The sequence below is a fragment of the Leuresthes tenuis genome, unplaced genomic scaffold, assembly GCF_036924035.1.
Source record: "Leuresthes tenuis unplaced genomic scaffold, fLeuTen1.0.hap1 SCAF_19, whole genome shotgun sequence".
Lineage (NCBI taxonomy): Eukaryota > Metazoa > Chordata > Actinopteri > Atheriniformes > Atherinopsidae > Leuresthes > Leuresthes tenuis.
In genome coordinates, this window is record NW_027325373.1 from 2,114,261 (window position 1) to 2,136,964 (window position 22,704).

A 22,704-nucleotide genomic window follows, 5' to 3' on the forward strand; every position below is an offset into this window, starting at 1 on the left:
TAAAACAACAAAATTTTAGACTCTTTGGTCCTGGTTTCTGTCTGATGTGAAGTGAGGCCACCCTGCAACACACAAATGCCTAAAAAATGTTGTCATTGCACAATTTTGGAGCCTTGATTGTGAAACTATGTATTGGACATATGTCAGATTTTCTGGTGAGAATGGGCTGCCTTGGCTCTCCTTCTGATTTGTGGATGTTTTAGAAAAGGACTGGAAAATCTCTGCAGGAAGCCCAAAGTAAATGAGGAAATATTTCTCTGGAATATTTCAGGTATCCAATCCATGTGTAAAAATGGTTGGTTTCACCTGAAGTAGACAGTCAGGGTGCTATTGGAGGTTTTGCCATCTAAAAAGACTGAGGATGGTTGTTGTCTTTGGCACGATTCCTGGAGGCAGCCACTGGTCAATGATTGCTGTGAAACTTTTATGATGGAATTTTGTCAATGTATCATTTCCAGACTGTCAGAGGTCAAAATTAAGTTAAAAATCCACAATATATGATGCTTTAGGACTGTTTTAAGTGTCTAAGGATTGAGTTGTTTTAGTGCACACTGAATAAGAGGAAATGCACTTGTGGTTTGTAGTGTGAACTGGTGGAAAAGGCATTTATTGGACACAGTATCAGCAGATCCTGGATTGATAACGGAGACTTAACTATGACTGTGACAACTCAAGAAACTGACTTCTGTGAAAGGTGTGTTCAGTAAGGTGGAAACTTTTTTTGTGGGAACTAGTTCATCATGAGGAAACATTCTTTGTTTCTCTTGCACCATCCCACATTTCTCTGAAATCCCTGCTTCTACATTCATTGTCTGAAACCTGTTGAGCTGAGGTGATGTCAGTGAAAGATAGAAATGTGTAACGAGTGTGTGTTTGTGATGAGATAGAAAGTGGAATGTGACACATGGTCAGAACAGGTTCTGGTGATTTCAGGCGTTTGTGGCTGCTGCACATTCCTCTGACCAGCTCAACTGGTTTCACTTTAATGGGCTTTTATATGTGCACCTGTCTGTGTGAATGTGTTTGTGTGGTGCAGATTAGGGTTATGATGTCTTCTGTATGAAGTCTACAGCAGTGGAATGTCCTCAATTAACAGTATAAGCCTGGGTGTGTGTGTTCGTATGTTGTGTATTGTGTTCATTTCTCTGTTCCAAAGCGTTATAGATTTAAATAGCTCTGCTGGGTGGAGGGAGCACACTGACCTCAATTATTGACTGCTGGAGATCTCCTGATGAGAGCTGTATTCTTTCAACATCCTGATTAACAGCTTCTTTTGAACGGTAAAATAAAGGCCCAAATGATTTTGGTTTCATATTATGCTGTTTCAGCCAATCACCAAAAGACATGAGTAAAAGCTTTGATCTGTTACCTTTTCATACCTCTTTTAGATAATGCTGTTATGAAGGTCTTGGAGCAGCCATATTACCATAGCTGTTGACATCAGGTCATTGCGACCAGAGCCAAGGACTCTTATTTTGACGTATATTGAACTGAAATTAAATGCATTTTGTTGTCCTCACTGGGGTTGGGCGATATGACGATATTACATCATGAAGGATTGCAACGTGAAGACGATCCGTAACGATCTGTCAAACTGCAGAGATCGTGGATCGTCTCGGGCACATTCTATAAATTGCAGTTCTATGTTGATGCACCGACGCACCAGACGTATTACATCATCGACCTGACCGACCAATCACAGCGAACTACGGGCAGTGATGCGCTTTCTTACGCGCCTCCTTGTCTGTGTGTAGCTGCATGGAGAGCTGTGGCTGAAAGCCAAACAGAGGAGCTGGTCGCTAAAAAATATTCCACCTCCATTATATGGAATTGATTTGGATTTTCCACAACTGATCAAGCGCAAACAAATGTAATTTGTAAAGTTTGCACAGAAACGGTTCACATGTCGGGTGGCAACAGGACGAACCTGTTCAATCACTTGAAGAGGAAGCATCCAAACAGTATGCTGAGAGCCAAACAGCGAGGGGCCCGGCAGCACCGACACCGCAGGGGAGGCAGCAGCTAGCGTAGGCAGCAGCTAGCCTAAGCAGCAGCTAGCGTAGGCAGCAGCTAGCGTAGGCAGCAGCTAGCGTAAGCAGCAGCTAGCGTAGGCAGCAGCTAGCGTAGGCAGCAGCTAGCGTAGGCAGCAGCTAGCGTAAGCAGCAGCTAGCGTAGGCAGCAGCTAGCGTAGGCAGCAGCTAGCGTAAGCAGCAGCTAGCGGAGGCAGCAGCTAGCGTAGGCAGCAGCTAGCGTAAGCAGCAGCTAGCGTAAGCAGCAGCTAGCGTAAGCAGCAGCTAGCGGAGGCAGCAGCTAGCGTGAGCAGCAGCTAGCGTGAGCAGCGGCTAGCGTGAGCAGCGGCTAGCTAAGACCAAAACAGACAACATTAACACAGGAATTTGACAAAGGCACTCCTATGAGAAGTCAAGCAAGCGATGGAAAGAGGTAAGAGAAGCAGCTACCTTTAATCTTACAATAGATACGGTACCGTTTCAAACGTCTGCTTCAAGTAGTTGAGCCGCTGTACGAGCTGCCCAGCCGAAAATACTTCTGCAACACTGTCTGTTTTTCGCTTTTCAATTTAAGATTGTGATAAAACCGAAATCGTGATTTTATTTTAAAAAAATCATGATATTTTTGCCATATCACCCCCCCCCCCCCCCCCCCCCCCCTTGTCCTCACTGGTCCACTGGTCCAAAGGCACTTATCATACCAGGCGAAGTAGATAAAGAGCAGCAGAAAAACACGGAGCAGGAAATCAGTTATCCACACCTCTACAGCGAACTGCGTGCACTTACTGAGCTTTAAATACCGTGCATTAACCAACACTCGCTGACAGTATCCCCCCAATGAAGCACGGGGATGGCAGCATGAGTCTGCAGAGGTGTCAGCATCAGGAACAGAGAGAGTGGCCACAGCTCAAAGAGAGATGAAAGCAGCCAAAAACAAAGGGATCCTTTGACCTGCTTTAGACACAAAACAAGGGATTGGGGGCGAAGTACAGCACAGACATGAAAGAAAACATTCACCGAAGACAAAATAGGGTTAACTGCAGGCATGAGTACCAAAACCAAAACTCTTTCTATGTATAAACAGTCTGAGGGCGCTAAAGAGGCTCCGCGAAGCAGGAAACTCCGAGCTCAGCAGTACCCAGAAGAGGGTTGGGATCCTGAGCAGTAAACAGGTGTTCAGAGCAAACATCTGCAGAACTGGTTGCATAGGTGTGTGTTTTTTAGGCTGACGGCTTATCAGATGTTAAAACAAGTTATCAGTTATTCTGCCGCTTCACTTTTCTTTCTTTTTCATCTTTGTCTTTTTGTCACCGACAGTATTTAAAGTTTTTTCTTTTCTGATGAAGCAGAGCTGCTGCTGCTGCGGTTTTCACCAGTTTTCACTCATCAAACAGTCATCTGAACAAACCTTTTGTCCAATCTGCATCTTTGTGTACGTTCTGGTTGGAGACCGACTCGCCCACATACAAAAACAGAAAGTCATTTTCTTTGTTTAAATAACAAAAGGGACACGAAGGAGTGATTCGCCTTCCAGGTTATTGTCATCGCTGAACTCTGACCTCTTCACTGTTGTTGATGCCACGGCTGACCTTTGAACTGCAGACCATTGTGGTGAGCAGCGTTTGATAAATGTCTAAATTGTGAAGGCAGAGTCATCAGAACAGAAAGGAGGCATGCACTCTGTCCCGTCTGAACCTGTCCGACCTGACGGGGTTTATTTTGGCTGTACTGTGGTTGTAGATTAGCCAGTTCTGCTCAGAGCCTGAAAATCAGGAGCTAACAATGACTTTGTGTGTTTGAAAGAAGAACAGAAAAAAACAGTACCTTAAAAGAACTGAGATAAGTTTTATAATGCTTGTAATGCTGCTTTTAAATGGATTCGTGAGCCTTTCATTACAACAGTTCAGTTCTGTTATGACTCGTTAGCACTCAAAAGACCAAGAAGTTACCGTCCTTCCCTGAACTAAAGGTTGTATGTGGAGGACGTGGGAGGTTTGAATAATGGAAGCTTCCTTTTAAGCTTGTTTATTGGATTTTGTTGAGGACGGATGCTGTGAATATTACCACCGCAGCACTCCACTGAAAGCCAGATGACTTGATGTCCAATTTAAACAGTTTGTATCTTATGAATAAAAAAAAAAATGGAAAAAATAGTACAGAAGTGCATTTCTGAGCTGTATCAGCTGTTGGTGGAACATGGAGATGGTCTGATCAATGTGTTTATCTGCTGGGTGATGAAGAAACTGGTCTGGTGCTGTTGTGTTTCTGTAAGCCTTCCATATATCAAACATAAGAGATCAGAAGGAATAAAGTATGGGGGATAGCCACAGTTGTCCTAAGGGGGGGCATCAGATTATATAAAATACAGCCTGGACTTGTTCTAGGGATGTATCTTTAACTGAATTATACTGTGAATTATACTAAGAATAACCTCATATGTGTCTCATTTTGCCCTCAGACAGCACAACTCGTGCTTGTTCAGACCGTGCAATGCTCAGAGAAACTGCAAAAAAACAAGAATTACATCTCAGACTCTACAGGCCTCAGTTAGCATGTTAAAGGTTAAAGGTCAAGTTAGAAAAAGAACATGGCAGCACAGCTTAGGTTTGCAAAGTTACACCTGAACAAGCCACAGAGCTTCGAACAAACACCTCATACCAGCTGTCAAGCACGGTGGTGGAGGGCTGATGATCTGGGCTGGTTCTGCATCACAGGACCTGGGCACCTTGCAGTCATTGAGTCCACCATGAACTCCTCTGGAGTCAAGTGTGAGCTGTTAGCACAGCTAACGCTGGGCTGAAACTGGGTCATGCAACAAGAAAGTGATCCCAAACACACACAATCTGCAACAAAATGTCTGAAAAAGAAGATAATCGAGGTGTTGCAATGGTCAGGTCAAAGTCCAGACCTCAGCCTGAAGGAGCTTCTGGGGCTTTGTGATTAAGAGAAAATTCTCCACCAGAACACGAGATAATGACACAGATACTCCAAGTTACTGCTGCTAAAGGTGGTTCTGTGACACTTTTGGGTCAAGTTTTTCCACACCCTGCCTCTGCTTTTTTGGCTCAGTTTTTGTTCAATAAATCCTTTATGTCCTGATATGTGGAACCTTAGAAGTGGAAAAGTTTACAGTTATTTCTTTTTCACATAACTGTATGTATGCAAACTATTTTAATTTATCATTGTTTGAATATAAAAAGTTAATTTAAAAAGGAAGTGGATGACATGAATGGATGTAAAACACAGAAAACAAGGCGGAGTTACTTATGATGCGTCTGTTTTCTGTCTCTCCACAGAGAGTTCGATCCTGGATACATCGAGGAGTTTGTTTCTTTACCAAACTCCCTCCCCTCTCCGGTTCTTCCTTCTCCCCCTCCTCTCTCATTTCAATTACCACCGTCGTCCCCACCTCCACAACACACTACACCCTCATCCAGTCACAGCCGACGATGTTCAGCAGTCCAACTACGCATCAAAAACAGGTAAAAGAGTGCTAGAGTGCTCAGACCAGGGCCGAGCTTTAGGGGTGCTGAGCACCCAGTGAGCCCCCCTGCCACCATTATCATTAAGGCATCCTGGGGACATTTCGTGCCATCCTGTTGTTTATCTTTTAAGCCATTTTGGCTGTGTTGAATGAATATAGCTCAAATTTTCCAGAAGATATTTATTTAGATTTATTTTTAGAATTGTCATCTCAGGACTTTAATTAAGCCTAAAATGGCTAAGTTAATAAAAAACAGCCTTAATAGTGTGTGCGTCCTACTACACATGTACGCAGTTTCTTTGTCACGCTGCTCTTTTTGTTTAATAAACGGACCGCTCCAGTTCGACCGTAGCCGAGCTAATGGGGCTAATGGCGCTAACGGAGCTAACCGGACTAATGGCGCTAACGGAGCTAACCGGGCTAATGGCGCTAACGGAGCTAACCGGGCTAATGGCGCTAACGGAGCTAACCGGGCTAATGGCGCTAACGGAGCTAACCGGGCTAATGGCACTAACAGAGCTAACCGGGTTAACGGAGCTAACCGGGCTAATGGCGCTAACGGAGCTAACCGGGCTAATGGCGCTAACGGAGCTAACCGGGCTAATGGCGCTAACGGAGCTAACTGGGCTAACGGAGCTAACAGAGCTAATGATGCTAACGGAGCTAACAGAGCTAGCGGACCTAACTGGTAAACGGTGCCTGGAGTCCAGTACTCGCTGATTATGGTATCGGAATCGGAACAACTCTCGGTAAAATGAAAGAAGTGTGAGACCCAGCTTTGGAGCAACTTACTTAGTTGATTCACAACTCTACAACTAAACGGATTCACACTGCGTGAGTGTCGCGCTGGACGACTGTCGGGTGCTGGTACAGAGGAGAAGTAGCGGGTGAGAAGTGGATGATACCGTTTGCTAAGCGGTTATGTTTTAATTTACATGCTAAACATGTACATTTTAAACCACAAACTGCGGAGTTTCCTTTGGACGATATTTAAGCTTGTCAAAGACGAACAAAAAAATTGGAATAACAACATTTCTTAGTTTTAGGGGCTCTGAGCCCCGAGCCTCGCCCATGGCTCAGCCCTCCATCAGCTGCCCTCAAACAGCAGTTATTCAGTTTCTTAGCAGACGCTTACAGTAAGTGTCTCCACATGTTGGGTCAAAGTCAGAGCTCATGATGAACATGAAAGCACAGAAAGGAGGACAGTGTCCACGTGAACGCTGCTGCGACCATTGTGTCACTGAAGAGGATTTCCTGTCTCACTTATTCAACAGTTCCTTCCAGTGTTGATAAATGTTTTTCGGTGCCCACAGAGGTTAAAACAGGAACTGATCTCTAAGCTGTGACGTGTTTTCGTGCAGTCAGCTGAGGAGGTCCTCACCCCTGGTGTTAGGATGTCCTGCCTCTGCTTCCTTTCTGCGGGATTCTTTGCAGTGTCCTGTTGTACATTTGTGAAATGAGGTTCAAACTCTGATCAACAGGATTAACTTACGCGGGTTGCTATGGTAACCACACTGTTTGTCATATGGGCTTTAAGTAAGCTGGTATCATTTGCCCCAACTCAGTTATACCAGTTTTTATGATGACATTTTGAATGTCTTTAATTTTTTTTGCTATGTTTTGTCAAAGATACAAAAAGTAAACGATACATTTAGTATATTTGAAAGCTTTTGGCTCATTGGGATGCAGAATAAAGTTCTGTGGATCCAAACTACTATGAACAGCATGGATAATTCACAACAAAGTGGAAATAAATTAAATAATTTAAACCCTGGTGATTTAATGAGTTATTACTGTGTGTTTGTTGCAAGAACCATAAATGTAGCCAGATATCTTTTATCAGGGCTGCTGCGATAACACTATTTGAGTCTGTGAACTGCGTAGCGTTGTATTTACAGTCAAACATTTATTCTACCCATGTTGACGTTAACAAAGTTAAAAATCCTTTTCTCTGAGCGATGGTGAAATTGGTGGTTTTAGCTAAATCTTAAAGCTACAGTCTGTGCTTTAAGATAAATATCCTGCCATGATGCACGAAACTATCAGCAGCAAACTACGGGATAAGTTAGCCGACTGAGTAAATAAAATGACGTCATCCCAGTAGACGAGTGTGTAGAAAGCCCTCTATAAGCCCCCCGATAGCCGCCAATAACAACAACACAGCAGCTATGAGCTAACAGAGCTATAGCACACGTTCATTCATTCATTCTTCTTAAACCACACTGTTCTCGGTGAAGTGGTCCCAGTAGAGTGCCTGTGTAGAAATCCCTCCGTTAGCTCTCCTATAGCTGCAAGTAGCCACATAACAGCAGCTATGAGCTAACAGAGCTATAGCACACGTTCATTCATTCATTCTTCTTAAAGTATTGGTGAAATAAAGACAGATAATGCCTTATTTAGAGGCTGCATCCTCTAAGCCCCGTTCACTCCGTTATATGGATCTCAAGGAATCTAAATATCTTCCATATTTCATGCCAGAAATAAGGTCTAGGTTTAAAAATACCGGAGTTCCCCTTTAAGGAGTTACTACAATGTATTCAGAACCAGTCCAGCAACGTTCCAGAGGACAAATGATGGGATGGCCTCACCCGGTATGCATCTGCAGTAATAAGTCAAAATGCATGCAGTTTTATTGACTAAATTACACACAGTGGTGTGTATCGGGCCCCAGCTCCATGGGTAAGCCTCTAAAAGTGAGCCGATCAACAAAGAAAGGAGCAACTATCTCAGTTAAGATTGGTGCACCACAAAGCCATTTTAGAGACTTAGCGAGCTAAAATCAGTGTAAACATATGCTTATGAAAGGTTTTCTGGGTTTTTTTGCCGCCTAAACATAAATTAAATATCCACCAACGCTTGTGTTAGACGTTGTCAGCTGAAGGAGATCATTTAAATGTCCAAACCATGCTGTCAGTTGGTAAACCTGAACGCTGTTTAATTTCTAAACTCTTGATATTGGATCCAAGACGGATTAAAAACTAACATATGAATAGCAGGAAGATGCTAACTTACTAATTTGCACACAACAAACAATTCTCTGGCAGCACCCATCGTGCTTTATTTGCAGCAACTGGTTTTTTGTATTTTTCTCCACTCAAAGCTGCTCTTATAAATGTAGCAGCAGGTTCTCTGTGCACCTGACCCATAAATGTCTCTTATTATGCAGGCGCACACAGAGCCTCAAAAAGTTCTGATTTTCTGACTTTATTTTGGTGCAAAACAGATGTACCTCCTCTGCAGAAACTACCGCTGCTGTAACCGAGATAACATTTCCCTTTTTGGCAGTAAATAAGCCGTGATTCATTGAAATACTCCCTTTTCCTGACTTTAAATATCAAAAGAGAAAATTCCAAGGAGCACATACGCAACAGGGCCAGGTGTGAAAGTTCCCCGTGTTCATGCCTCTCATGCACTAACGTACGTCAGCAGTAAGTAAAGGCAGTAAAATTTCCAACCACAACAGAGTCTGCAGCAGACACAAATCCATAGTTAATGTAACCCCAATATTTGATGTTTGTTTGGCTCAGTTTTTGCTGCTTCTGAAATAATTGCTGTTTAGCGGCTGATGAGCCTCTGAGCTCACAAGCTGGTCGATGAATGAGCTTTGCCAGAACCAGAGCTTCTTTGCTGGTGACCAAATCTGAGGCCAACAAGAGTCAAGCCACCATTAAAGCTGCCATGATGCTCGAACCAAACTGGGGTTTAACAGACCTGCAGAGTTAGATGAAAGCCGTCAGTCCGCCTGTCACTAAAAGCAGAATCTTTCACTTAAGCTTCTGCATTTGATGTATTGATCATTTAAAGTTATTCAATATACTTTTGTCCTTTCCAAGGACCGAGCAAGTTGTGGGTGAATTACCTGAAAACTGCCCACCCCCTCCGGTCCCTCTGTCTGTCCGCACCCACTAACAGTCTATAAATACTGACACTGTGCCACAGCCAGTTTTATCCTAATAAGGAGGTCAGGTTCAGGAAGTATCTTGTGCCTGTGTGTAATGACTATCACAACCTCCAGGGGGTGCTAGCGCACATGCAAGTCTGCACTAAATCTTGTTATGCACCAAAACATCACCAGTCTTTGTGTTTACGTGGTGGTGAAACTCCACCGGCTCACAGATTTCCAACATGTGCAGAAGGATGGCTGAGGCGCAGAAAGCTTCCTGCGACTTTAAACTGAACTGCTTTTAAGCAGCAGCATGTTTGCAGGTGACTGTGACAACAGAGTCATTAAAATGTACTCTGCTGTTGGTCTCATTGAGTCAGATATGCAGCCAGAATGACTCCATTCTCCCACTAGTCCCCGGGCCCTTGGTGGTTATCAGATATCATTGAGTGGAGGGGGCAGCAATGCCTGCCTCTTATTGGTCATCCTAAACAGGAAGTGTTCCATCAGAGCCCCATGAGGCTGGGTGTTAATCTAGAAAGGACAGATAGACTGATGTATAAACACAGACTCTCTCTGACTCCATCTGTCCTTTTCTCCTGTTTTATCCTTTTTCTCTCTTCTTCTTTCCCTTGTTTGACACACTTTACCTGTTTTTCTCCTCCCTCTTCCCTCTTTTCCTGTGTTTTTTCCCTCTTTCTCTTCTTTACCTTTTTACCTCCTCATCTTTCCTTTCTTCTTTTCTTTTTTTTTGCTTTCACTGATCTCCTCTCTCCTCCATAGATGTTTTTTTGGTTGAATCACCACATTCCACTAAAACGACCTCATCTCATAGTTGCGCAAAGGACAGTTTCAGTGTAATGTAAACAACTCCCTCACACACACACACACACACACACACACTCATGCAAGTAAAGAGTACAATCTGATCAATCCCTTTATTCATCTGTTTATCACTGTGAGGATTCGTGGCAGCAATCAGTTTCACATTTTGACTAACGATGGTGAGCGGTTGGCATGGTTACCTGCAGCTTAATGCACCCTGAGTTTAAACAGCAGTTAACCTGTAAACGAGACAGATTTGTGGTTTAAACAAATACCTGAATGCTAATCAGAGAGCAAGATTTCCTGTTCCAAAGGTGTTTTTTAGACGGAGCAGCAGAAGGGCCAAAATTAAGACTATTGAAGCCACGTACTAATCTGGTCCTGATAAGCCAGCATGGCAACTGAGGGGCCAGTTGTGGCAAATAAGAAAACAATTACTCACCCGATCTGGCCGGTAACTCTCACGTCAAACACAGCTACTCACTGGATCAGCTTCTGCCTCACCAGGGCATTAGCATAAACAGGCTAACTATGTGACGTATTAGATACTCCATCAGCTGGGCATTAGCATAAACAGGCTAACTGTTTGCATAAACAGGCATGTGACTTATTTGATACTCCATCAGCTGGGCATTAGCATAAACAGGCTAACTATGTGACGTATTAGATACTCTATCAGCTGGGCATTAGCATAAACAGGCTAACTGTTTGCATGTCTAGGCATGTGATGTATTAGATACTCCATCAGCTGGGCATTAGCATAAACAGGCTAACTGTTTGCATGTCTAGGCATGTGGCGTATTAGATACTCCATCAGCTGGGCATTAGCATAAACAGGCTAACTGTTTGCATGTCTAGGCATGTGACGTATTAGATACTCCATCAGCTGGGCATTAGCATAAACAGGCTAACTGTTTGCATGTCTAGGCATGTGACGTATTAGATACTCCATCAGCTGGGCATTAGCATAAACGGGCTAACTGTTTGCATGTCTAGGCATGTAGCGTATTTGATACTCCATCAGCTGGGCATTAGCATAAAAAGGCTAACTGTTTACATGTTTAGGCATGTGACGTATTGGATACTTCAGCTGGGCATTAGCATAAACGGGCTAACTGTTTGCATGTCTAGGCATGTGACGTATTAGATACTCCATCAGCTGGGCATTAGCATAAACGGGCTAACTGTTTGCATGTCTAGGCATGTAGCGTATTAGATACTCCATCAGCTGGGCGTTAGCATAAATAGGCTAATGACTAGCATGTATACGTATGTGACCCGATGGATTAGATGCTTCCTCAGCTCGGAAAGAGCATAGAGAGGCTAAGGATTTAAAGTTTAAAGTGGAGGTCAAGCACAGGTTATCAGTCTATGAGGCAAAATTACAGGCAGCGAACAGGTAAATCAGCAGGTAAGACCAAACAGCTGGAAAGCTTAACACCATAGGTACAAATTCAATTTAGGAAGGGACAAAATAAACCAATAATCAGTTAGCAATTGATTGCTTATTGATCATTTCATTGACATGCCTTTCATCACTTGTGGTGTCATTTTATTTAACTCTTTTATTTTTAGTTCATTGTTACTTACACTATTACTTAATCTGATAAATGGCAGATTTTCAGATGCTGAATGCAACATAAGGAACGTGATTAAAGTTTATTTCACAACAGTTTTAAATCGGCTTTAAATTCATAAAATAGCTTGAGTATTTCTCACTCTGGCTTTCTGTTTATTTGTTATTGCACTTTTGCATTTTTCTTATTTTTATTAAATCCTCTTTATTCCACAGAATCGTTGTTATTCTGCAGTTGGCATCACGCCTCAGTTTGTTTTAGACGCCATAAGGTATCGCTGCTTGCTCTGAGATTGTCTTTTCATGTGGGCAGACCTTGAATTCTAACTTCAGGAAAGTCTTTCTATGTTCAGTCTGTGGGAATCAGCCTCCAAATCACATCAGTCCATTTCTAATTTTGTAAGTTTTTGCCAAACAAACAAAAACTAACCAGGAAACAATGACAGTAGTACTTTAACGAGAGAGCATTTCTTATGAGATGGTGCTGCTGCTCCAACAATATGATGAGCCGTACCTTCATGGACCAGGACAGAGAAACTATTTAATATGGTGTCACTTGTATGTTTCCACATAATTGTAAAACCCACAAACACATGCGCACACAACTGTATCCTTTGGATCTGCACTTAAGCCTCCTGCTCCCTCTGTTCCTCTTTTACAATTTTGGTTTCCGGGCAGATCAGAGAGGCGATTGTTATGGGCTGAAGCAGTTTTCCACAGCAGTAGATGAGCTCTTTCTTCAGAGTACACACCCTGCACACATGCAAACATCATCCCCATCGATGATTTTAAATGATATCTGCTTTTAATGAGCTGTTTCTGTATTTTATGATGTTTCTCATGAGCACAGTTTATAGGAGACGCTCTGTCTCTAATAATAGGAATCATTTGGTCAGACTTGGCTTCTTGATCATTTGGGACAAACTGAAGATCCTCTACAGTAACTAGATGATTAATTTCAGGCTGTGCTTATTAAAGTGTATGTATCTGTGTCTGTAATGAAGTCATGTGAAAAAGAAAGTACACCCTTTTTAATTGTAAAGTTGTAGGTTCCAGGAAATAATTTTAAAACAGTCTCTTCAGATAAACAACATCTCGTGGCTTATTACACTGTGTCCTTATATTTTTTAACACAAACTTCACCAAAATGTGGAAGACTCCACAAAAATGAAGCGGTTAAAGGGGAACTCCGGTATTTTTAAACCTGGACCTGATTTCTGGCATGAAATGCGTTCATCTACTCAGCGAGAACAGTTTGGTGAAAGTTGGCATTCTACACAGGCACTCTACTGGGACCACTTCATCCACACGCCCCCCTGCAGCACAGCTTATTTACTCCGGTGTAGGTACCAGATCTGCTCGGGGCCCTGCGCCTGCTGGTGACGTCACATTCTATGATTTTCCAGCCTATTGGCTGGACGTTGGCACGGTAACGTAAGGGAATGTGATTGGTCCGGACAACTTACTGAAGTAGTAAAAAAAAAAAAACCTGTTGAAGTCGTTTTCGCGGCTCTTCGTAGGAAACATGGACGGCTTTTACAAAGAAATCCAGCATTAACTTTCGAAAGGGACTTGACCCCGAGCACATCTGATTCTTATGAAATGGGACGCAATGTAGTTTGTAATAAAGTTTCTATTAAATAACCTCATATTGGCAAAAAATACTTAATGTAAATAGTGGGATAAACGTAAAACCTATCTCTACTCTGTCACCTCTGACAGAGTCGGACTCCTGGGTTCCTTCTATGTAGTTTGTTAGCTTTATATAGCTGTTATATCTTCATTTGTAAGTCGCTTTGGATAAAAGCATCTGCTGAATACATAAACAACATAAACATAAACCCACTACTTTGTTTTCTTTTTTGTGACTTTTATAGAAATGCTGACATGATTAGCTCAGTTTGCAAATACATTTTGTATTGAAAAAAAAGTTTTTTACGAGTGGCAGATCTGGCTACTTACACCGGTAAGAACGTCCATCTTACTCAAAGTCATCTTTCACGTCAAAATCTGATAAATATCCTGCCATGTTGCACAAAACTATCAGCAGCAAACTCTGTGTGAAGTTAGCCGACTGTCACAGAGCACGGAGTGAATAAACTGTGCTGCAGGGGGGCGTGTGGATGAAGTGGTCCCAGTAGAGTGCCTGTGTAGAAATCCCTCCGTTAGCTCTCCTATAGCTGCAAGTAGCCACATAACAGCAGCTATGAGCTAACAGAGCTATAGCACACGTTCATTCATTCATTCTTCTTAAAGTATTGGTGAAATAAAGACAGATAATGCCTTATTTAGAGGCTGCATCCTCTAAGCCCCGTTCTCTCCGTTATATGGATCTCCAGTTATCTAAATATCTTCCAAAGGACGCCGACTTTCCCCAAACTGTTCTCTGTGAGCAGATGAACGTATTTCATGCCAGAAATAAGGTTTAAAAATCCCAGAGTTCCCCTTTAAGTAGCAGTCAGGCGCTCACAGTCAAATTCACTTGATTAATTGATCGTCAGAAAGTTTGAGCACCTCTTTAAAAGAAGTTTTGTCAGTTTGCTGGTCTGAAGCATTCAGGTGTGTGTTAACAAAATGCTGAAGAGGAAAGACAGAAGTAACTGTTACTGCCCAACATTCAGGAAAGGGTACAAGGCAATTTCCAAACTATTTGGAGTGAATCATTCCATCCTGAGAAAGATTATTCAAACAGATGCCAATCTTCCCTGGAGTGGACATCCCAAAAAGTTCACTCCTGTACAATTAGAAAAAGGCTGAACGAGAATGGCTTGTTTAGAACTGATAACAAGTTTGATCATTTGTGTGGAAAAATACCTTTTAGTCTCAGAGTGTTCAGAAGACGTTTGGTTTGTGTAAAATAGATCCAGCGTTTTCTTCAGGGCAGAAAAGTTTTTCTGAGGCGTTAAATTGTCCCATTAGTGGGTTCAGGACCGTAGCTGCTCAGTAAAGGGCAGGTCAGCGGGGGAAATGATGTGATACTGCGGACCGTGGACAGCTGACAGTGTCTTATTCTGTGTTTAATCTGTCTGGTGTTGATTAAATCAATGTTTTCACATTAGAAATATTAAGATTATTGACATTATGTGATTATGCTGTGACTCTTTTGGAAATTAAAATTATTTTTATTTAATTATTATAAGTCATTTTTAAAGAAGTATTTATGTAAGAACGATAATTAAAAACAATTTTTATAAATATATTGTAAAGAACCGATGAAGAACAGGCTTAAAAGTACTGATATAACTGAATGCTAATGTTAGCATGCTAACATGCTAATTAATCCTGGCAGGCAACATTAAGCTATTGCCTCATGTTTATTAAGCTTGTAAACATGCTAATATTCACTAATTATGTCCTGACATAGATTGCATCGAAGGCTGACACGAACATAAGTAGTTTTAATGTTAAACAGTCAGAAAAGGCAGGAAAGTTTCCCAACTTTAACCAGTGTTTCTAAAGTCTGTCAGTGTTATTTTGAACCCATGTTTCTCTGACCGCGGTAATCTTAACAGTCGGTAATAATCTGTTCATTGTTTGCTGTCGGACCACATGCTGCATCATGGGACGTCTTCTTCCCCGTGGCTTTAAATTTAACTCTGCAGCACACTGTTTTCCTGTTTTCTCTCTGTTTATCTGTCCTCCCTTCTCTGCACCCGCCTCCTCACCTCCCTTCTTTTCTCACCTTTATGCTTGTAACTGCTGCTTCTGTCCTAAAGTCCCTCTGAATTTCATTCCTTGGGTGTAGAACAGGAAAGCACCCTCTCCCATCTCTCTGCCTGTTTTCATCCTCCCACTCCTTTATCTGTGCCACCATTTCCCCTCTCTCTACCATCTCTCTATCAGTGCAATCATTCCTTACTATCTCCACCCTAACGATCTAACCATACTTATCTCCCTCCCTCCCTGTCTTGCTACTCATTATGTCTCGCTCTTTCTCGCCCTTCCTCCCCATTTTCCTCTCTCCTCTCTCTTACTCGGCCCCTCTCAGAAGCTCAGTATCTCTCATTCACACACCACATCAACAGCTTCTGTCCAGACCAAGTTGTGCCGAGGATGTTTACTTCATGCTTTTATCATACCTAATGATGCTTAATTGCTTCATTTGTGTAACGAGCTGGGGACTGAGGGTAGACGCAGTTCGGCTCAGTTTGACCTGCCAGCCTGCGACTGAAGCCACAGCAGAGAGGCAGATCTGAGGATGGTGGAGACCAGATCGATAGCGGCAAGATTTTTCACCGGAGTTATGAAGACGAAGAGAAGGGGTTGAAAAATCTAGGAACCAGGTGGTTTAGTCAGTCTGTGTTGCAGCTCTCTCTAAGTAGACAAAGCAGGCAGCAGTTTGCATTATTAGTGGCAAATTTGACTAGAAAAAGGGTGTTATTGTGTGGTTTTTTTCACGAAAAGAAAAGTATATCAGTGAGGGGAAAGTTTTAGGTTCATTAAGAGAAAGTTTCATACAGGACAAGTGACTTTTGAGCTCTTTCAAACCATGTAAGGAGTCTCTTAAGTTGAGCAGAGATTCAAAAGTAGGTTTTAGTGGTGATTTTAGAAGGAAACTAAGAGTAAAGGGTGTGGAAATGGAGCTCTCCGAGACCTCATAGAGGAGAACAAAACAGAAAATTAGTGAGTCAGGCTGAGAATAAAGCAGCTGGGAAGAAATCAGAATCAGGTGGACTGTAAACTGCGGCGATGGAGCTGTTGGAGGTGTTCTACCGCAGGAAGCTCAGGAAGAAGCAGAAAAAGATGGAGCTGGGCCGGTCAGATGGGGCGCTGTGTCGCTCGCCGTCAGAGGCCAACGTCAACAGCCTGGCGACCGGCCTCATCTCCAAAGTCCTCAGGTTCACTTCCAGGTAAAACGGGCCACACTCGCCTTATTCAGTCAGAGGTTCCAACTGTTTCTTAATATTTTAGCAGATGTTTCCATTTCCGGTGGCTGTTGCTCTGTGGGACGAAGTTTGGACATTCGGGGCTGAAACATAAGAATGTTTCCCAGTTAAGATTTGGAAATTCTGTGCATGATTTGGACATGAACTTTGTAACTTGGACGTGATGTTTTGGGCTCTGAAATTAGCTTGGTGAGCTGGATGTAATATTTAAGACTCGCACACTCTGGGACATATTTATCTTGATTTGTTAAATGAATATCAATGATTTGCACATGACCTGAGAGTCACGAAGATGACGTCAATGACTCCGACGTTACTTCAGGAGCTCTACTTGTTGCAGTGACATTCTGTGTTGAATTTAAGACTTTTAAACCTTTTATTTAACCTGACACCAAAGCCTTGGACTTAACAGTTAGTAATTAATTTATTACTTTGTTATTTTGGATGTGGCATTAAGACTCAGACGTTGTCTTTTGGAACTCTTCATGTGACCCTGGAAAATACTTCTTGTTGGCTGCTTCTTATCACAGAAATGAGTTGGATTAGATTTAAGATTTGAATTTAAAGTAAGTCCTACTCAAACCAGTCCTAACCGGGTTAACGGGGATGGAGGAATATCTGCACAAGTGCAAGAGCAAAGTGTGGAAGTATTCCAGTCATGTCCTGTCATTACCAGGTCCCTGTGGCTCGGAGACATGCAGGCTTTCATGTCTTCTGTCTCCAGCTTAGTCCGATAAAATCACTTCCTGTTTATCTCTGAAAATAAATACTGACCAGCAGGAAATGTCAAATATGACGATGGTTTTTCTAACGGCCATTCGTGTCAACATCTGTGTTATCAGAACTCATCAGATAAGTTAAAAATATGATGATGGCAAGTTCACACAGATAGTTATTATAGACAACGGCACAGTTTCATCTCTGGAATAAAACGGTTGTGATGGATGGGATAAATTTTGGCCTCAGTGGCTGACATACATTTTCATGCATTGTGGCCGGTTTTGTGCTGGAAAATTGCTGAATCGTCTCAGGCTGCACCTTGAGTCCCGCCTGCAGGCCCTCGACCTTCATAGTCCTGCATCTCAGGGGCTTTTAGCCGCTGGGATACTTCCACATCTCCCCCACTGTTTCTGGATACTGGCTCCGACACTTCTTCTGTTTCAGAAGTTTAGGTTGCTGAGCGTAGTTTAGTGCCATCAGCCACCCCTCAGAGCCAGTTTCCAGTTATCAGACACCTGATAGCCCTAAGGCCCACATACTGGGGGCTTGCATCTTATTTCACTGAGCTGTCCCACTGAAATATTTACTTGTGGATGATGTCCTTATATCTTTATTATGATTCCTACTGGCTCGTGGTTTCCTCATGTCCTTGTAGAGGTGTCACGATACCAAAATAAGTATCACGGTTCCGGGTGTTATCGCGATACTGCGGCCTTTTTTAAATATTATTTTCATGTACTGCAATGTATTTGTACAAGTTATAAATACTTGTTATTTACCTGTTGTTATGTGCCTGATGAACATAATACTAATATAAATAATCTACTTAGCATAACAAATCCAGTCTTTTTAAAAACATCTATTTGACAATAACGCTTCTTCTCCAACATAAAACACAGAGGACCAAATACAATAAACAGGAGCCGATTCCCTGTGAAATCTATATTTTTATGTATTTTCTAGGTGCTTTAACATCTTTTAACTCTCATTCTTCAGCCTGTACACGGAGCATATAGCCTAATATTAGCCAATTAGAAAATAAACAGGAAACACTAACCTGGTATTCGACAGAAATCTGGGTGACACACTGCAGGTGTTTTATGAGGTTGGATGTGATGCCTCCTTTGGCTCCTGTAGCCATCATCTATTGCTTTACCGTCTCTACCTTGTTTAAACCCAAAATAGTTCCAAATGTGGCTTCTGGAGTTTGTTTTTAGTGGTGCCACGAGCCACTCTGTGTCCTCGTATGTCTGCTGTTGCAGAACACTCCACTTCTGTATCTGTATCCATATTCAGTGTTTATGATGATCTGTCTGGGCACCATTAGCTTGTTTTTTGCCACATTTGTTTGGTGACTTGTGTGGCTGCCTTATGATTGGCTCCTGCTGCTGTTCCACAGCCACATCAGGTTCTTGGTGAAGCTTTTCAGTGCCTTTCAGCTCTGATTATTGCTATTCTAACATCTGTGAGTGGGAGTCAGATTGTCCAGAGACTTGTTTGGTTGGTCTGTCTAATGCTTTGGGTGACTGAGAGAAGACGCCACGTTGTGCAGAGGCAGGTTATCACTCTGTTGAGTCCTGTTTAGGGTCAGCTGCTAATAACACCCCATGGTTGCATGGCGTTTCTGCAGCTGGCAGCAGGGAATCATGCCAGGTCTGGTTGCTTTTCAGCATCTTCATGCCTGAGTGTGGATGTCTGCCTGGGTGATGGTGAGTGCTTCCTGTTCTTAGACAGCTTGGCGGTTGCGTTGTGCAAGCTTCAGCCATATAGGAGAGCTTTTTGCAGAACGAGCCCTTTATTTAACTCTCCCAACCCCTCCAGTAATATGAATGTTATTACACTCTCTTTGCTTCTGCTTCCCCGCTGAATCTCTGCAGCCTCATAGCTCACATTGTGAGTCTTTGAAAGTTTCCAGCATCTCTCTCTCTCAAGACATCTTCTGCTTCTTTTATATCCAAGACTAGACTCCCTTCTGTATCTCTGGTTTCCTCCTTAAGTCCCTTTTGAGCCACTGGAGATGCACCAAAGGGGTGTTGGTGTTAACTCGGGCCTTGGTTTTCATGCAGCTGTGTGTGTGGACACTAATATTTCAGCTTCTTGTAGACATTCTTGAGAAAGTTTTTCTCCGATTGTGTATTTTTTTCAGACGTTTGTAGAAGCATCATCTTTTTATCACACTGGGACTAAAAGTTCTGCAGAATCCATTTGAACTGGGAGGGAGTGGAGTCTGTTGAAAAAGGCCGTGTGGGGGGACACGGTGGGATAACATTTAGTGCTGAAAAGATCACTTTTCTGGTCTCAGCTCTGACAGTAAACTCTGTTCAGTGGCCGACTCCCTGCAGCGGTTTAATCATCTGGTTCTGTGAATGAGGATCTATTCAGGATGAAAGAAAACTGAAAGCATGACCGAGGTGTGAGTGCTGGATGGGATGCACCCTTTTGTGGAGCAATCTTCTGCTGAAATACAAGGTTATAAAGAAATGGAGCGATGTCATGAACGTATCAGTCTTCAGTTTCTCTTTTATGCACTGCATCTGTTCTTTTGTATCGATTCAGTTTGAGGTCATGCTGACACGCAGACCTCAGCGTATGACACATTACAGCTGAGCCTGACGAATGCGTCCAGGACTCGCAGTTAAGAGCTGAGTCACAAGCTCAGCCGAAGATCTCCCAACACAGGCCACATACAAATGGGCCGGTTTTTAAAAGAAAAGCAAGATGATGACTCAGTCAGCAAAGCCAAGGACCACCAAACAAAATTCCCTCAGTATTAGATTAAATTATACACACAGATGTGACATTTCATGTCCTTATTTAACCACGGCTCCAGGAAGTCCCAGAAAGCACCCAGGAAGCGCCCAGAAAGCGCCCAGAAAGCACCCAGGAAGCACCCAGGAAGCACCCAGGAAGCACCCAGAAAGCGCCCAGAAAGCGCCCAGAAAGCGCCCAGAAAGCACCCAGAAAGCACCCGGAAAGCACCAAGGAAGCACCCAGGAAGCACCCAGAAAGCACCCAGGAAGCACCCAGAAAGCACCAAGGAAGCACCCAGGAAGCACCCGGAAAGCGCCCAGGAAGCACCCAGGAAGCACCCAGAAAGCACCCAGAAAGCACCAAGGAAGCACCCAGGAAGCACCAAGGAAGCACCCAGAAAGCACCAAGGAAGCACCCAGGAAGCACCCGGAAAGCACCCAGGAAGCACCAAGGAAGCACCCAGGAAGCACCCAGAAAGCACCCAGGAAGCACCCAGAAAGCACCAAGGAAGCACCCAGGAAGCACCCGGAAAGCGCCCAGAAAGCACCCAGAAAGCGCCCAGGAAGCGCCCAGGAAGCACCCAGAAAGCACCCAGAAAGCACCAAGGAAGCACCCAGGAAGCACCCAGGAAGCACCCAGGAAGCACCCAGGAAGCACCCAGGAAGCACCCAGGAAGCGCCCAGAAAGCGCCCAGGAAGCACCCAGGAAGCACCAAGGAAGCACCCAGGAAGCACCCAGAAAGCACCCAGAAAGCACCAAGGAAGCACCCAGAAAGCACCCAGAAAGCACCCAGAAAGCGCCCAGGAAGCGCCCAGGAAGCACCCAGGAAGCACCCAGGAAGCACCAAGGAAGCACCCAGGAAGCACCCAGAAAGCACCCAGAAAGCACCAAGGAAGCACCCAGAAAGCACCCAGAAAGCACCAAGGAAGCACCCAGAAAGCACCCAGAAAGCGCCCAGGAAGCGCCCAGGAAGCACCCAGGAAGCACCCAGAAAGCACCCAGAAAGCACCCAGAAAGCACCAAGGAAGCACCCAGAAAGCACCCAGAAAGCACCAAGGAAGCACCCAGAAAGCACCCAGAAAGCGCCCAGGAAGCACCCAGGAAGCACCAAGGAAGCACCCAGGAAGCACCCAGGAAGCACCCAGGAAGCACCAAGGAAGCACCCAGGAAGCACCCAGAAAGCACCAAGAAAGCGCCCAGGCCCATCGTGGAGCTGAACGTTTTATTTGATTTGTCAACCCAGGGGCTATTTAGGCATGTAAACAAGGTTCTTTTGTGCTTTTTTAGCATTTGGATTGTTCTTTAAGAATATATTTACAACATTTGCTGTTTAACAGGAATGTTCTTGTATATAAGTATATAAGTAGAGCCCTGCTTGGGACTGTTTTCTTCATCCCGCTGAACCACTCCCGCCTGCACCTGCAAAACTTTGAGCATTTATGCCCCCACAATAATAGAAATGCATTGATTTTGTGTCTTCTCCCGTCCTGCAGGAGAAAACACGTCATTTTATAGGTTTTTAATAAAGAGATTCATGGACAATTGAGAAACTTCTCCAAATGTCAGACTTTGTGCTGTAAAGACCTTCTTTGAGCTTCCTTTCCTCATCATTTATTGACATCCTGTTGCTAGGATACATCCCGATCCCACAGTGTTTAGTTTTTTTTAGCCGCCCGCTCCCGCGAGATTTGACTTGGCGGGACCCAATCCCAATGCAGCCCTCTGCTTTGCAGCAGCATTATTGCTGCATCTTGGGCTTATGCTGCCTGAGATGCTAGGGATTAGCTTCCAGAACACTTATGATGAAACGGCAATGGATCCTGACACAGTGGAGATAACTCTGTGCATGCTAGATTTCCTTATCAGTGGTTCATTTAAGTTAATTTTTTTTCCCAATACAGCTGTGTTATAGATTCTATTCTTATAGATTATATTAGAATTATAGTTATAGATTATATTCTTCGGTGCAATCTGTTGGTTTCCTTAGCTTTGATGCTATTTTTTAAATTGGCTCTATATGAATGAATTGAATTCCAATTGGCTTGAATTGGACTATATTAAAGTGCCTTGAGATGACAATTGTTGTAATCTGGCGCTATATAAATAAAATTTAATTGAATGTGTAACGGTACCTCTTCTTCTTACGATGCCTCCCTCAGAGCTACACTTTTTCAGGTACAATCTAAGAACAGAACGTCTCAGTTTATCACCCATCTGATCATTTGAAGTCACACCAAAGATGCTCAGCTCCTGGCGTTAGATTTTATGTCTTCAAACAGATGTTTTGTCCGGTTCGACACACTCACCGAACCCCTCCTCCTGTTTGACCCCCTCAGACGCAGTGAGCCGGCGTCTCGTCCTCATTCTTGGCACTCGACGAAGCTGGACGAAGGTGGGCAGAAGTTGGAAGAAGGAGCGATGGACACGATGAGCAGTGCCTGGCCCCACAGTTACCACGCCAGGTGAGTCGGAAACACTCGGCTCATATGGGTTTACCAGAAGTTCCTGATTATAGGTTTATTCCTGATTTTATGTGAAACTTTTGGGAGTCGAATGCCTTTTCAAACGCT

The 22,704-nt window shown here is 43.4% G+C and overlaps 1 protein-coding gene across 3 annotated transcripts in view; it reads left to right on the plus strand.

Annotated features, from left to right (window-relative positions):
* The window catches only part of shroom3 (shroom family member 3), a 79,999-nt gene that overhangs the window by 23,976 nt on the left and 33,319 nt on the right, over positions 1 to 22,704 (plus strand). For all 3 annotated transcript variants that reach the window (XM_072371399.1, XM_072371398.1, XM_072371397.1), the window contains exons 3-4: positions 5,306 to 5,491; positions 22,471 to 22,596. In XM_072371399.1, coding sequence (XP_072227500.1) covers positions 5,306 to 5,491; positions 22,471 to 22,596 — 312 coding nt within the window. The remainder of the gene's footprint in view (positions 1 to 5,305; positions 5,492 to 22,470; positions 22,597 to 22,704) is intronic.